General features: G+C 43.2%; 1 protein-coding gene across 5 annotated transcripts in view; it reads left to right on the top strand.

Moving 5' to 3' along the window:
- The window catches only part of ILDR2 (immunoglobulin like domain containing receptor 2), a 77,162-nt gene that overhangs the window by 19,455 nt on the left and 42,656 nt on the right, over nt 1-15,051 (top strand). For all 5 annotated transcript variants that reach the window (XM_042257325.2, XM_015092353.4, XM_060403551.1 and 2 more), the window contains exons 2-3: nt 2,862-3,194; nt 4,233-4,352. In XM_042257325.2, coding sequence (XP_042113259.1) covers nt 2,862-3,194; nt 4,233-4,352 — 453 coding nt within the window. The remainder of the gene's footprint in view (nt 1-2,861; nt 3,195-4,232; nt 4,353-15,051) is intronic.

Here is a 15,051-nt window from a genome sequence, read left to right as displayed (position 1 = left end):
TGGTCAATACCTGTGACTGGTCATCCAGCCTCAGTGACTGCTCACTGAAGTCATTTCACCTCTCTGTCCCATTTTGTTACCTGGAAAATCAGACTGTGAATAAGGATTTGAAGAATTACAAGGTTAAAAATTAATGCAATAGAATTCAAGGAGAAACTATAGGGAAAAAAAAAAAAAAAAAAAAAAAACCACCACACAAGCCTTTTCGTCATCTAGCTTTCTAGATGTGTGAGTTGGGAAGAACAGAATCAGTGACACCAGCATTTGGGGGTGGTGGAGGGAAGCAGCAGAGCCTAGGAGGTTTTTTCCTGAGCTTCCAGATGGGAATTATCTGCCCCTCGATGGCACTGATCTGCATAATCTGGCTATAATCAAACCTTTTGGTGATGAATGGTCATCAAGATTCAAGAGCCTCTCGAGGGGAAAGGCAGGAAAGGTGAGGGAGGGTTCTCATTTGAGATGTACCATCTATGGGTCATGGTCAAGGTGCTCCTAAAGAGCCCTCTCTCTGCAGGCACCCAGAGAGAGAAGGTTTAACAACTCTGTTGAGTTAAGGAATATGAGGCTCATTTTACAGGTGAAGGTTGCTTAAGAGACTTCATTTAGGCCTTACCATTAGTGTGTAGCCAGATGAGATTCAAAGCCTTATCTCTTTGATGCCAATGCTCTTTTACTATACTATGCTGTTTATGTCATTTAAACATAAATGTGAAGTCCTAGAAATTTGTGAAGTCCTAGAAATTTTCGTATTAATAGTCATTCATTTATTTGCCCATTTCTTCATTTATTCTTGAGGAGCTATCCAGCACTTAAGGTTCAAAACACTAAATCTTAAATACTCTGCTGTATTCACTTCCCAGTTCCACAGAATGAAAACCTTTTCTTCCTGACAGGAATTAAAACTTAGTTTTCACAGTGCTTTCATGGAAGAGAGGCACTAGTCTGGAAATCAGAAGTGAGTACAAATGTGGTATTTTGCCCTTGTTGACCACGCTGCTGCTGCTGCTGCTGCTAAGTCGCTTCAGTCGTGTCTGACTCTTTGCGACTCCATAGACGGCAGCCCACCAGGCTCCCCCGTCCCTGGGATTCTCCAGGCAAGAATACCTGAGTGGGTTGCCATTTCCTTCTCCAGTACATGAAAGTGAAGTTGCTCAGTCGTGTCTGACTCTTAGCGACCCCATGGACTGTAGCCCACCAGGCTCCTCTGTCCATGGGATTTTCCAGGCAAGAGTACTGGAGTGGGGTGCCATTGAAGCTATTATTTGTGACTCTATGAAGAGTCATGAATGAACGGATATTCAAGTTGTGAGAGTGAGTTTGCTTTGTGGGATGTCATAGAGACCATGGGCAGTAATGAAGGACGGTAGGCCCCCCTAGGAAACGAGTCCTTCTGCCTCTGAAGTCCACCTGGAATTCTAGGGTTAAACTCTGCCTCAAGCTACCTGAAGGTGGCTTGGCAGCCTCCTGGTTTCAACTCTGGACCTCTTTATCCTATCTTTTTATTCATATTCCTTTTTTTGCTTCTCATCATGATTCTGCTTCTGTTTCAAAGCAGAATTAGATCAAGCTAGAAACTCTTAACTCTCCCAGTAACCTGAAGAAGTTGTATTCTCTTTGTCTGGAGTTTCTAGACCTTACCATTGAGTTCATAGAAGCCCTTTGCCTCTCAAACACTCCCCTGGGCTTTCATTCATAGAAACTTCCCTCTCTTTCTTGGACACCAAGCTTCAAATTGATCTTTTTAACACTTAAACTTCTCATCTGCTTTCTAGTCTCCCCCCACCTCTTTTTGGATCACCTTCAAAGCTTTTGGACTTGGTCTGCTGCTTTTGATCTGAAATTCTCCATTTTTCTCAAAGCCTTCTTTCCCCCTTAATCTCTGTCTCCTTTGCTTGGTCACCAGCTAGAAGGGAAGTCACTTTCTCCTAAATTCATACTTCCTGGATTCATTGTCCTCATTTATCAAATAGTTTAGTGTCTATAGGCTTCAGGAGCCAGGACAGCTAAATAAGACACGTTACTTACTTGACCCGACAAGTCTGATGGTGTGAAAATAAGAACTTGCAAAATCATTATAGTAAATGTCTGGTGGAGAATGCTGGGGACACTATGGTGCAAAGGAGGAAGTGATAAATAGATTTGACTAGTCAGAGAAGGCTTGACATGAAGCCTTTGAACTGGGTTTTAAAAGATGAAAAAGAGTTTCCCAGGAAGATAAGTGAGGAAAAAGCTTTCCATAAACAAGAAACACTATGTGCCAAGATCTAGAGGTGTGATATAGCACATCCCACTTAGGGAAACTGTTAGTTTGCTGTCCTCTGAGGTTGATGCTCAAACAGAGGTGCTGCAGGAAGTGAAGCTGAGGAGGAATTAGACGATGAAGCACCTTAAATGCCTTGCTGAGAACTTTGGGTTTTGTTCTAAAGGCCATGGAGGATGAGTGAAGGATTTTAAGAAGGAGAGCCATAACAGTCAGATTTAAAAAGATAACCGGAAATTATAGCAAGGAGGATAGATACATGTGGGCAACTATAGGTGGAGTGACCAGACAAGAGATTATTGCAAAAGTATAGGCAAAAAATGAGGAGAACATACACGGAAGCAATGGTAGTGGGGTTAAAGAGGGGGATGGAAATATTAAAGATGTTAAGAGGTCACGTTGACATGACTTTGTGACCAACTAGGTATTAGGATTGAGAGCAGGTTTCTGGACAGGGCAACCAGGTAGATACTGATGTTATTCATTGTGATGGAAAAAACAAGGACAGGTTAGGAAGGTAAGGCAGAAAGGCGTGCCTGTGTAGTGTGAGGTGAGGTCCAGGGTGCAGATGCTTTTTGGACATCTTCATTCTGTTTTGCAGCCGTGGCTGAAGGCCTCCAGGTTACAGTGCCCGACAAGAAGAAGGTGGCCATGCTCTTCCAGCCCACCGTGCTCCACTGCCACTTCTCTACGTCCTCCCATCAGCCGGCAGTCGTCCAGTGGAAGTTCAAGTCCTATTGCCAGGATCGCATGGGGGAATCCCTGGGCATGTCATCCCCACGGACCCAGTCTCTCAGTAAAAGAAACCTGGAATGGGACCCTTACTTGGATTGCTTAGACAGCAGGAGGACTGTTCGAGTGGTAGCTTCTAAACAGGGCTCGACTGTGACCCTGGGAGATTTCTACAGGGGCAGAGAGATCACGATTGTCCACGGTAATAATGCCTCTGTTTTTAAGGAATGGGAGGGAGGCTGGTTTCATTCTTCACAGGTGCAAGAGGATGTCAGCCGTGCACCCTTTCAGTCTCTCAAGACTTTGATTTTATGGGAGATGATAGCATTAAGAAGCTTTCATGAGCTTGACCTTTAGTCTGATAATAAATTTATTATCAGCCCTGAATTGAAATGGGTTCTAGTGAAAGCTTTCTCAGTCAAATACTTTACACCTTGACACCAGCCTTTAATGCCCTTAACTCAGAAAGTAAACTTCCCTAAGAAGTTCTCTGCTGAGAAAAGGGATGCATGTGTGTAAGTGCAGAGCCAGGTCACTGCATGGCCCAAGTCCCAGGCAGTTTTGCATCTGTTCTACTTTTTCTCCTGGTCCCTAAAGCTTTGGACAAGAAAAGGTCCAAAGTCTGGTATGACCTACTTGATTATTGGAATTTTGAAGAACTCCTGTGAACCCGTTTTGGGCTTCCCTGGTGGCTCGGATGGTAAAGAGACTGCCTGCAGTGCAGGAAACCCAGTTTCCATTTCTGGGTTAGGGAGATCCCCTGGAGAAGGAAATGGCAATCCTCTCCAGTATTCTTGCCTGGAAAATCCCATGGACAGAAGAGCCTGGCAGGCTAACAGTCTATGGGGTCGCAAAGAGTCAGATATGGCTGAGTGACTAACACTTTTCACTTCCTGTGAACTCAGCTCATTTCCAGGAGTCCAGGTTAATTCTGGAATTTACTTGGCTTTCAGAGGCCTCTGTAAGCCTGGTTGAAAGCAAGTATTCTATTCCTGAAACCAGCCTGCAACTAGGTGTGAATTCTGGGTGTGAATTCTCTCACCTTAGGGATGCTAGTTTTTATCATTGTTTTGTTGTTTATTTGTTTTCAGTAAAGCAAACATCACGTCAACCACCATTCAGGTAAAAAAGTAGAACACTGCAGACACCCAGAAGCACCTCACTTCCACCCACCCTCTGTTGTTCAGTGTTTTCTTCAAAGGACAGAATTTGAACCAGGTCCTTCTCTTTGTGATAACAGATGCAGATCTTCAAATTGGAAAACTCATGTGGGGAGACAGCGGACTGTATTACTGTATCATCACCACCCCTGATGACCTGGAGGGCAAGAATGAGGATTCCGTGGAAGTACTGGTGCTAGGTAGGTGACAGCCCTCAGCGATATTTTCATCTTAGACTGCTTGCACTGCTCCTTCTTCTCACTTCTCCCTGCGTGTATCAGCAGGTTGCACACACAGGCTTTATCTCTGGTGCACAAACTGATTTCAGAGTATGTTCTTCATGAGCAGTAGCTGTATTTGTTATATTTTGTTTCCTGGCTGCTATGATCCCCTTTTTCGCATTGCCTAAATGTTTCTTCTGCTTTCTTAGTTTTTTTCTCCTCCTTTCCACTTGTACCTTTAACCCTGAATTCTTTCTGCTGATTCTTTACATATGCTACTAGTGAGGAAAATAGCAGGGCAGAGACAGGAATTCACTGGTGTGTTAGGATCTCCTGAGGCCTTTGGGAATCTTTTCCCATTCAATTATCTCCCCTTAAGGCAATCCTTAGGAAAGATGGCTGTGCACTTTTAATAATAAAAGGTACCCAGTGAAAAGAGCTCTGGGATAGACCTACTAGTGTTTAATTGGAGGGCAAATTTCTTGAAAGATAAAAGTGCCTGAATTAGTTTCAAAGCAAATATAATCTAATCCTTATTAATATTAATTTCCTCATAAATGAAAACTCATTACTTTTGGCTACTTTTCTCTTTTGTGGATTAGAAGAATGTCAGTGGCAGATGACCTCCTTGTATGAAACTGAAGAACTGAGCACATATTTCATGCTCTATAAATGTTAGTTGAACAAGAAAATTGGAATAAAATATACAGAAATTAAGAAAAGAAACAACATTAACTGTAGGATAAAATGTACATCCTTGAAGCCATTTTCAAAAGAAATTACTTTTTTTGTAGCTTCTAAGAAACCAGGTGATAACAATTTGGGGGCACAAATGAGGTGCTTTCTTTTAGAGGCAAATAAAATTAAAGGTTGATTTTTACCCCCTGTAGGAAATTCAGTGCCCAGGGAGAAAATGGAATTTTCTACTTAGGATTTTTAGTTTTATTCTATCAGGACTGGCAAATAAGGTTTACTGTTGCCTTAATTTTACAGTTTACAAAATGGACTAAAGTAAATATTTATTAATTATTAACCCTTTAATAATAATCAATGAATTGATGCTTTCAAATTGTGGTGCTGGAGAAAATTCTTGAGAGTCCCTTGGACTGAAAGGAGATCAAATCAGTCAATCCTAAAGGAAATCGACCCTGAATATTCATTGGAAGGACTGATGCTGAAGCTGAAACTCCAATACTTTGGCTACCTGATGCGAAGAGCCAAGTCATGGGAAGAGACCCTTATGCTGGGAAAGATTGAAGGCAAGAGGAGAAGGGGGCAGCAGAGGATGAGATGATTAGGTAACATCACTGACTCAAAGCACATAAATTTGAGCAAATCCTGGGAGACAGTGAAGGACAGAGGAGCCTGGCATGCTGCGATGAATAACTGCTGTGACCTGTAAAAGAATGGGAAATATGACATATATTCAGAAGGAAATAAAAATGTAAAAGGTTTATATTGACATTGTAAAAGACTACAGGGCAGTCAGATTCAGGATCTCCTGTGACTCGGAAATCTGTAAATCTGTAAATGTGTAAATCTGTAGGAAATAAAAAGGTAAATTTCTGCCTAATAACACAACTCTAATGGTCAAGTCTGAAGGAACAAGTGGCTCATTGAGCCTGCAATTAGCTAATTGTGAACACAAGTTATTTGACCAGTGCAACCATTTGCAGCAAAGTAATTGCTTGTGCAGGAAAAGGAGGCCAGGTAAAAACCACTTGAAATAATTTGGTCCCCGTTCTGCAAATGTGGGGAAATAAACAGAGTGAAAGCCTTGTCATTAGAGGACGTGCTGAAGTATATGAAGGACATTCCTCTGGATTGAAACATACAGAGTAACTTGGGCAAAGATGCTATCCTCAGGACCAAAAGAGGGGTGAAAGGAAGGCTCAGATGAAAAGGGTCAGCAATGATGGGAGAAAACATAAAAAAAATTAGTGTTATCCTAAAAAGGGATCAGAAAGGCCAAATATGGATGCTGCAGATCAGACAGAAGTGGATGGTGGAGTTCTTAGGGAAAAGAAACACATAAGTCTGCTATTGTTGTTGTTTAGTTGCTAAGTTGTGTCCGACTCTTTTGCAACTCCAGGGACTGTAGCCTACCAGGCTCCTCTGTCCATGAAATTTCCCAGAGAAGAATACTGGAGTCTGTTGCCATTTCCTTCTCCCAGGTTGATCTTCCTGACCCGGGGATCAAACCCGTGACTCCTACTGCGTCTCGTGCATTGTAGGCAGATTCTTTCCCACTGAGCCACTGGGGCAGCCTGTATCCCACATTAATTGGAAACGTTGAAAGCATGGTAAATTTTCCATGTAAACTTTTAGGGCAACACTGGTTGTGTTAGTTAATTAAAGGTGTTAGTTTGAAATGTAGGAGAATTTTCTGAATACAGTATTTACTTTCCAAATGCAACATTCTGAATTTTCTTGGTCTTGACACCCCATTATGGAATTTTTCAAAATATTGTCACAGTTTAAAAAATTCTAATTATTTAGTGGCTATATCCTGCAGGCCTGTTCATGAGGTATATTCTTTTTATGTGAGACCAAGAGAGCAACCTGTTCCTGAAGTCAGCCTCTAGGAGATGAAGACCTCGGTAGGAAGATAATGGTCCACAGTTTGCTGCCTACAACTGTCATGAGCCACTTGTGGTCACTGAACTTATTATGAGGAATAGTTGGAGGAACTGGGAGGACTCGTCTTATGAAAGAGGACTTGGGAAAGGGAGTATGGGAAGCCTCTCCAGATATCGGAAGTGAAATTGTGTAGGAGAGAGTGGAAACTTACCCGTTGTAGCTAGGTAAAACTAGAGCCAGGAGTGGAAGTTACAAAGGGAGGGAGTCTGTCTCAGGATAAAGAAAGAGCTATTAACAATAAGAGAGGCCTCTGAAGATGCAGTGTCCTTAGGAGTACTAATTTCTATGTCCTTAAGAAGGAAGATTTCTTTTGAGTTATTGTATCAGGTATTCATAGGAAAAGGTGTTCAACTCACTTATTTTTGAGCTTTATTTCAAATTTAAAATTATTGGTTTAAAAAGTAGATGAATATGAGTGATGTGACTACTCTGATAAAGGGAGAAAATGACTTCCTGGTAATTCAGTCCTCATGACAGAGATAAAAGGGTTACAAGTTGGTTACAAGAACATACAGGATAGCATTCACTCAAAAGGAAGCCAGTGGGAATTCAGTGTGGTCTTTTGTGGTAGGTCAGTGTTAAAAGAACTAATTCCACAAGAATAAGAATAAACTTGATGGAGGCTTGTAGGAACTGAAACGAGCTCTTCTTAGAGGATGATCACAGCGTGAGGAATAGAAAACTGTAGAATTTCAGATGACCAATTAGTAAAGGAGATAGTTAAAGGGATAAATCAGAGGCAAAGTTAAGATGATTTGTTTTTTTCATTATACTCACAAAGGTAAAGTTGGAAAAGTTAATGGAGCAAGATTATGAAGTGTCTTATATGTCAGACTAAGAACTTTGTGTTCCATCTGAAGACTTGGAGGAGCCAGTGAAGAAGCCATCACAGAGGAATGAAATTAGATTTCAGGATCAGAATAATAGTAGCAAGGTAGACAGTACGTTAGAGAGGAGTACTAGAACAGAGGGCTCCGTTACGGGCTACTGCAGCAGCATGGGTGAGAGGGCATGCGATTCTGAACCAGAGCAATGAACTGAGAGCAGACAGCATGGAAACCTTTCTGAGAGGGAAGTGATGGATACTGAGAGACAGGGATGAGTCAAAAGGACACTCTGGTTTATAGTTAACTGGGTAGCTGACTGTTCTGTCAACCAAGAGAGAGGCTACAGATTGGAAACCAGGTTGGAGAGGCCGGAAAATGAGTTTGATCCTTAATACATGGAATGTGAGATGTCTTGATGACAATTAGAAATATGGTCTGGAATTCAGTGGAAAAACAGGGATTAGAGATAACAGATTTGAGAGTCATGAATGATAGTCACAACTATCATTATGAAAGAATAGATGAGTCACCCAAAAAGATTATATAAAGTGAAAAGGGCCAAGGACAGAACCTTAGTTTGACTTCATGTGAGTGGTGACATTGGTCCTGCGTGTATATTTGTCTTAATTTCCCTTACAACACTGGACCCTTCTCAGTAGCACTGGAACATGAGCCCTTCAATGGCCAGGACCAGTTCACATTCATCTATTTGCATTGGTTTGCAGAGTTTTTAGAATAAAGAAATTTAAGTGAATGTTTTTTTAAATGATAAATGGGCAGAATCTGTAACTAATACTTACTTTGTACCTCTTAAATATTAAATATGTACCTCTTAAATACATACTCAATGCTGAGTATGTATTTGTTGATTTATGAAGTGTTAATACAATAAATGTTTATAGTCTCAAGTGAGATATAACATCATTTAATCTCATTGGTCATGATTCTTTATCTAGGTATTTAAATTTTTCCTAGTGACAGAACCACCAGGAAATATGGTTGAAGCCACAATACCACACACGCTGTCTATATTACGAACTATAGAATGCTCCCTGGCATCAATCATGTTTTCAAAAATGTAACTGTTGCTTTAGGTAATGGTTTTTACTTGGCCCAGATTTGCTTTAGTACTTCATTTCATTTCTCAGTGAAACTGCCTATAATCATTAACCTCACTTCAAAGACATAGTTGTCCTTGTCTATACTGCTTACCTCCCCACTGAGTATGACCTACCTATTGCTGCCGATGCTTCTTTCAGAGGTTGAGAAATATCCAAAGATGTGATTTAGAGAAATGCGAGGATAACCACTGATTCACCATTAAACTCAAACACTGTACTGGACACTTTTCAATCTCTTTTCGATGATTCAGAAGGTAGAGTCATTCTGAAGAAATGCACGTGGTGTTTAGGGTGCTTTGAGATGATAGTGACAGGTACCTTAGAAATATTTAGATAGATGGTTGGGATCGTAGAGCCATGCCAGCAGACAGTTACAGAAGGTGGAAGTGTCCAGAAAATCTGCCACCCTGAGATTAGACATTGGTCTAGGATCAGGAACAATCTGTTTATAACCTGGAACCATGCCACTGTTTGGATAGGAATAAAGTTCCCTCGGGCAGCTCCAGCTGGCAGGAAAAGGACTTCACCATTCAGGAAGGCTCAAGTAGGGAAGTTGCTATTTTAAAATCTAAAAGCAGCTCGCCTTGTTCTTACTTCTTTCTATGCACAATGTAAGGGCCTGACCCCTTCTTTCTGATGTCTCATGTGATAGCTTGTTTTTTAAGGGCCAAAAGAAAAAAGGAGGGAAAGGGCCCCAGTAAAAATATGGCGCAATGAACACTTGTGCCTCTGGACTGAGAAAAGGAGAACTACACGAGCCTGTTTCATGAGCATGTTTCAACATGGAACAGGTTCTCTTGTCCAGGTTATCAGGATAAACAAGACGGCTTTAGCATCCTTTCTACAATTTTGACTTTATCTAAAATATCTACAAATTGCAGGATTAACTCTCTATATAGGTGATACCCAAATACTGCTGTCCTGTTTTGTTTAATACTTCTGTTTTAGGAAAAGTGATACCTCTTTATTATAAAAACTAAACAAAACAGAAAACACAAGAGAAGAAAATATCTTTTAAAAAATTCACCACTCAGAGCTAACTATTGTGTTCTTCAGAACTCTTTCAATTGCAAGGAACAGATTCTCAAACTGGCTTAGGGGAACTTTTTGGCTTAGGTAACCAGTAAAGTGAAAGTGAACTCGCTCAGTTGTGTCCAACTCTTTGCGACACCATGGACTGTAGCCTGCCAGGCTCTTCCATCCATGGGATTCTCCACGCAAGAATACTGGAGTGGGTTGCTGTTTCCTTCTCCATGGGATCTTCCTGACCCAGGGATCAAACCTGGGTCTCCAGCACTACAGGCAGACTCTTTACTGTAACCAGTAAGTCCAAGGGTATTCCTAACTTCAAGCATGGCTGAGTTCCAGTGTTCAGATTATGTTTTAAATATCTCCATCTCCTCTGTGTTAGATTCATTCTCCAGCAGGCTGTCTCCAAATGTGACCCCTAGCAGATCTTTAACACCTTTGATCTCAGGAGGATAAACTGCCTCTCTCCATAGTGTGGCAAAAGTCCTATTGTTGGGGGTGGGCTATGCATTCTGAGAGAAACATAGGGTACCACCAACCCCAAATGAACCATATGAATTGAAGGGAAAAGGAGTAGCTTTATAAAGAGAAATTGGACATTTGTTTCCAAATGAAGAAGAAAAGAATGCCAGGCAGGCAAAAACACACACTGTTAACATGTTGTGGAATTCATCAATTTCTGCTTCTTTTTAGGCCAAATGCAATGCTATTCCAGGAGGCCAGAAATAGGCTTGCTCCCAGCAGGTCCTTGTGAGTAGGTACTAAGTTGGAATTGATTCTTCCCTGTGAAGGTAATGCAGCAGAATTACCTATGTTTTCTTGTCATGCTTCTATTTTTCCTTCCATCTCCTCCTGTGATTTATCCTGAAGTACAGCATATATTACCTTGACAAGAGGTGGAGAAACAGGCATGCATTAAATTTTTTAAAAATCAAATTATTCACAATACTGTGCCTGAAATTGTTATTCTGGTCTAAAATCAACTTTTTGGCCTACTAGCATTAAAAAGCCATTAAGAACATAATGAGAAATCAGGGAATTCTAGGGAGGGACATCTCAGAACTAGTGATCCACTTTAGGGATTTTTGATAGGAATCTGTGCCTATGGCTGTGCAGAAATACTCAGGCACACACCCCTCTGTCAGTGCTGCCTCAATTTGAATCCCGTTGTACTAACACACACACCCCCCCAACCCCCAGCACCACCACCACCACCACCACTAGTTCTGGCTGTTTAGAAAGATTACCTGTTGCCAAGACTTCCCCTCCCCCTTCTCTTGCTTGATGCCAGCCTGTGCTGCTAACCAAGGAGATTTGCCGATTAGAAGGGCTTCAGCTCAGAGTTCCCATGGCAACAGACTCCTCAGAGGTCTTTGTTGCCTGCTAAAACTTTGATCTCTGAGAGGGGCTGCTGCTGTTTCTCTCTAAGATTTACAAACAGAGGAAGAGGAGAAAAGAATTGGAGGAGAAGAAAAGTTTACTCCTGGCCAAAAGGAGAGAAGGAATTAATTACAGCCACACTCTAGCCATAAATCTGGAGGTTACTCCTTTGGAACATCTTCCATTTAGGCTGTTCCTACATTTTCATTTGTAGACTCGATTATATTTCCACTATCTTGTTTCAAATGAAAGACTTAAAGTAGAGTTGACTCCTCTTGGAAGGTGGACCTTATCCTATCCATCTTCAGATTTCCAGAAGAGTCGAGATAACTGCGCTGGCTGCCATGAAAGCAGAGACACAGAACTAATATCGGGAGAGAGCTTTTTAGGCCCCAGATCCACTGGCTTTTCTCCCAGCCCTTTCTCTTAATTCTGGCCTACTCTGCCCTGAGCTTACCTACATGCATGCCTCTATTGATCTTGGTTTTGAGAAAAACCAGAGTAATGTGTTGAAGGAGTGGAGAAGAAGGAAGAGGCAGAAAAATCAGCCAGGCATCAATAAGAAGTTGATTCTGTTTAATGGCTGTCAGTGAGCCTTCTACCATCTGAGGAGTGGAGTGGGGTTTGTGGTTGCTCCAACGACTGGGGATCATGCCTTTCACTCTTCGCAAGAAGCCTCTGATGGCCTTCACGCCTCTCTACTGCATAATCACAACCCTGTTCTTTGATGGGCATCATGGAATGCAGTCAGTTTTGCTTCATGTGTGACTTGTATTTGCATTATGATTTAACTTTTAACCAGTCTTGTTTGCATACTATGTCCCTAACACAGGGAGGATACAAAATAAATAAAAGGCACTGTTCTGTCCCTATATAAATTACCATCTTTTGGTAAAGATAAGTATTACATTTCTGAGGCAATGAGAGAACAAGAAGAGTTCAAAAGTGTATTGATATTAAATGTCTAGGCTACTGATTGACAAGAGGGGCCGCTTTTGCCCCCCAGATTTTTGGCAATATTTGGGATCACTTTGGTTGTCACAGCTTGTGGGATGCCATGGCAGCTAGCAGGGGGAAACCAAGGAGACTGCTGAATATCCCACAATGCACAGAACAGCCCTCCCACCATCAGCAAAGGATTCTCTGTCCCCACATGTGAACAGTGCTAAGGTTGAAAAACCCTGATCTTGGTCAAAGGTCAATCTGGATACTGGATAAGGTCCACTGTGAAGAGCATGGGCTTTGGGGGGGCACATTTATGTGGACTCCATGCAGCCATATAACCTTTAATAACTCACTGTTGATAAGGCATGGTTTCCTTATCTGTAAAAATGAGGGAGGAAAAATAAAAGTTAACGTGGAAAACCTATTGTGAGGATTAAATAGCACAGAACACAAACTCAGTAAATGTCAGCTCGGGGCTTCCCTGGTGGCTCAACAGTAAAGAATCCGCCTGCAATGCAGGAGACTTGGGTTGGGAAGTTTGATTCTTGGGTTGGGAAGATCCCCTGGAGAAGGAAATGGCGATTCACTCCAGTATTCTTGCCTGGGAAAGCCCATGGACAGAAGAGCCTGGCAAGCTACACAGACTAGGGGTCACCGAAGAGTGGGACACGAGTGAGGGACTAAACAGCAACAACAAAATGTCAGTTTCCTTCTCCTACTTCTTCCCATCCCCCACATCTAATCTGCAGTGTGCTGCCCCTCATCTGAGGGAACCCCCTGCAGGGAGTTCTATGTTCTGAGACTCCTCCTAGAGAGCCGATTTTCCTTTAGCCTGTTCCATAGGCAGAGGCTGTAATGAGCCATCTGAATTGGCGATCCTGTTACTAATAGGTTCGTGTTTTTCCCGATGACATCTGTGCAGTGCTGTGCAGTGGTGACCCTAGTCAGCCCCGTGGGAATCTTCCCGCTAGTGGGTTTCAGGGTATTCTGTCCCAGCATGCAATCTTTTCATTGCTATGTTTTGGTAGCTGTTGAAAGCCCCTGTTTCTCATTTAATTACACAGTGTTTGCTACCTGACCTACATACAAGGATTAGGTCATACAGGCCACTCGATGAAGGCTGGAAGGGTTTGGGGAACACCTAAGACTTGGATTAGGATCTGGATGGACTTGGAAAGACTTTAGATAGGACAACCTTATAATTTCTTGTCCGAATTAGGATACTCTTGAGAGTGAAAAGGGGAGACTTTAAATAATTTATATCAAGACAACAGGCATTCAGGTGTGATGATCACCCCATCTTTAGAGATGATCACCTGGAAGTTTTTTTTTTTTTTTTTTTTTTAAGAGAACAGAAGAGCCAGAGGAGCTGGGAGCAAATTAGTTTCAGCTCACCTTCACCTGCTGGCCCCAAGATGTTAGCAGGCATTCTAATTAGGGAGCCTATGGATGCGCACCAGCTTCCCTGGTAGCTCCCGCCAATGCAGGAGACCCTGGGTCGGGAAGATCCCTTGGAGAAGGGAATGACAACTCACTCCAGTATTCTTGCCTGTAGAATTCCATGGATGGAGGAGCCTGGTGGGCTACAGTCCATGCGGTCACCAAGAGTCTGAGACCACTGAGCAACTAACACTTTCACTTTTACAGGGCTGTGTACATCTCCATTCATTTACTAGAAGCAAGCAAAGAGGTGGCGGAGAAGGCAGTGGCACCCCACTCCAGTACTCTTGCCTGGAAAATCCCATGGACAGAGGAGCCTGGTAGGCTGCAGTCCATGGGGTCGCTAAGAGTCGGGCACGACTGAGCGACTTCACTTTCGCTTTTCACTTTCATGCATTGGAGGAGGAAATGGCAACCCACTCCAGTGTTCTTGCCTGGAGAATCCCAGGGACAGGGGAGCCGGTGGGCTGCCGTCTATGGGGTCGCACAGAGTTGGACACGACTAACGCGACTTAGCCGCAGCAGCAAAGAGGTGGTGGTTTGCGGTACTACTTGTTCACTGAGAAATGTTTGCGAAGATTTCTGAAGGGTGAAGGACGTTTAGGCTCTTCACTGCCCTGGGTTGTTAAGAGAACAAACGAAGTCTTGAAGGCACTTATTGCCCTCCCCTCACCCACAGCCACCCAGCCCCGAGCTGTGACTGCCTCCCCTCCCCCCTTCCTCCGTCGAAGCCTTTATCCCTGCCTCACTATTTTTGCTTCACTTGTTGCTCATCACTGTGGGAGGAAACTGGGCCTTCAATTAGTGCGCATTCCTGAAGCCCGCGGTTGCCGTGGTTACCCGGGCGGGAGCCCGGCAGCTGGGTCAGCTCGCTTGGCGCATTGTAGTCTGTGCACCCGGGTGGCGGCAAACGCGCTAAGCTGGTGCGCGTGAGGGCGGGGACGGGGCCGGCAGACGGGAGGCACTGGGGGCCCGCGGGAGAGTGGGCGTCGCCGAAAGAATCGGCTCAGCTCTGGAAAGAAAGAATGGCAGCCCTTGAAAGCCGGGCAGGAGACAGTGACGGCATTTTTCTCCAGAGCCAGCTGTGGCTATTCGAGTCTGCTGGTTTTGGTTCACAGGGGGATAGTGCCTCTGAGTTTGCTCTGGGAAATGCCCCATGCTCAAGCTCCTCGCACTGAGAGGAGGCTGGCCATCTAATGGCTATCAAGCTGTGTGCCCCTGCGGTCAGCCTCGGACCTCCTGGGCTTTTTTGGTTAAGGAAACTAGCCATTTTGATACCTTTGCATCTGTGGTATC

The sequence above is a fragment of the Ovis aries genome, chromosome 1 (genome assembly GCF_016772045.2).
Source record: "Ovis aries strain OAR_USU_Benz2616 breed Rambouillet chromosome 1, ARS-UI_Ramb_v3.0, whole genome shotgun sequence".
NCBI classification, from domain to species: Eukaryota; Metazoa; Chordata; class Mammalia; order Artiodactyla; family Bovidae; genus Ovis; species Ovis aries.
This window is presented reverse-complemented; position numbering and strand designations above follow the sequence as displayed.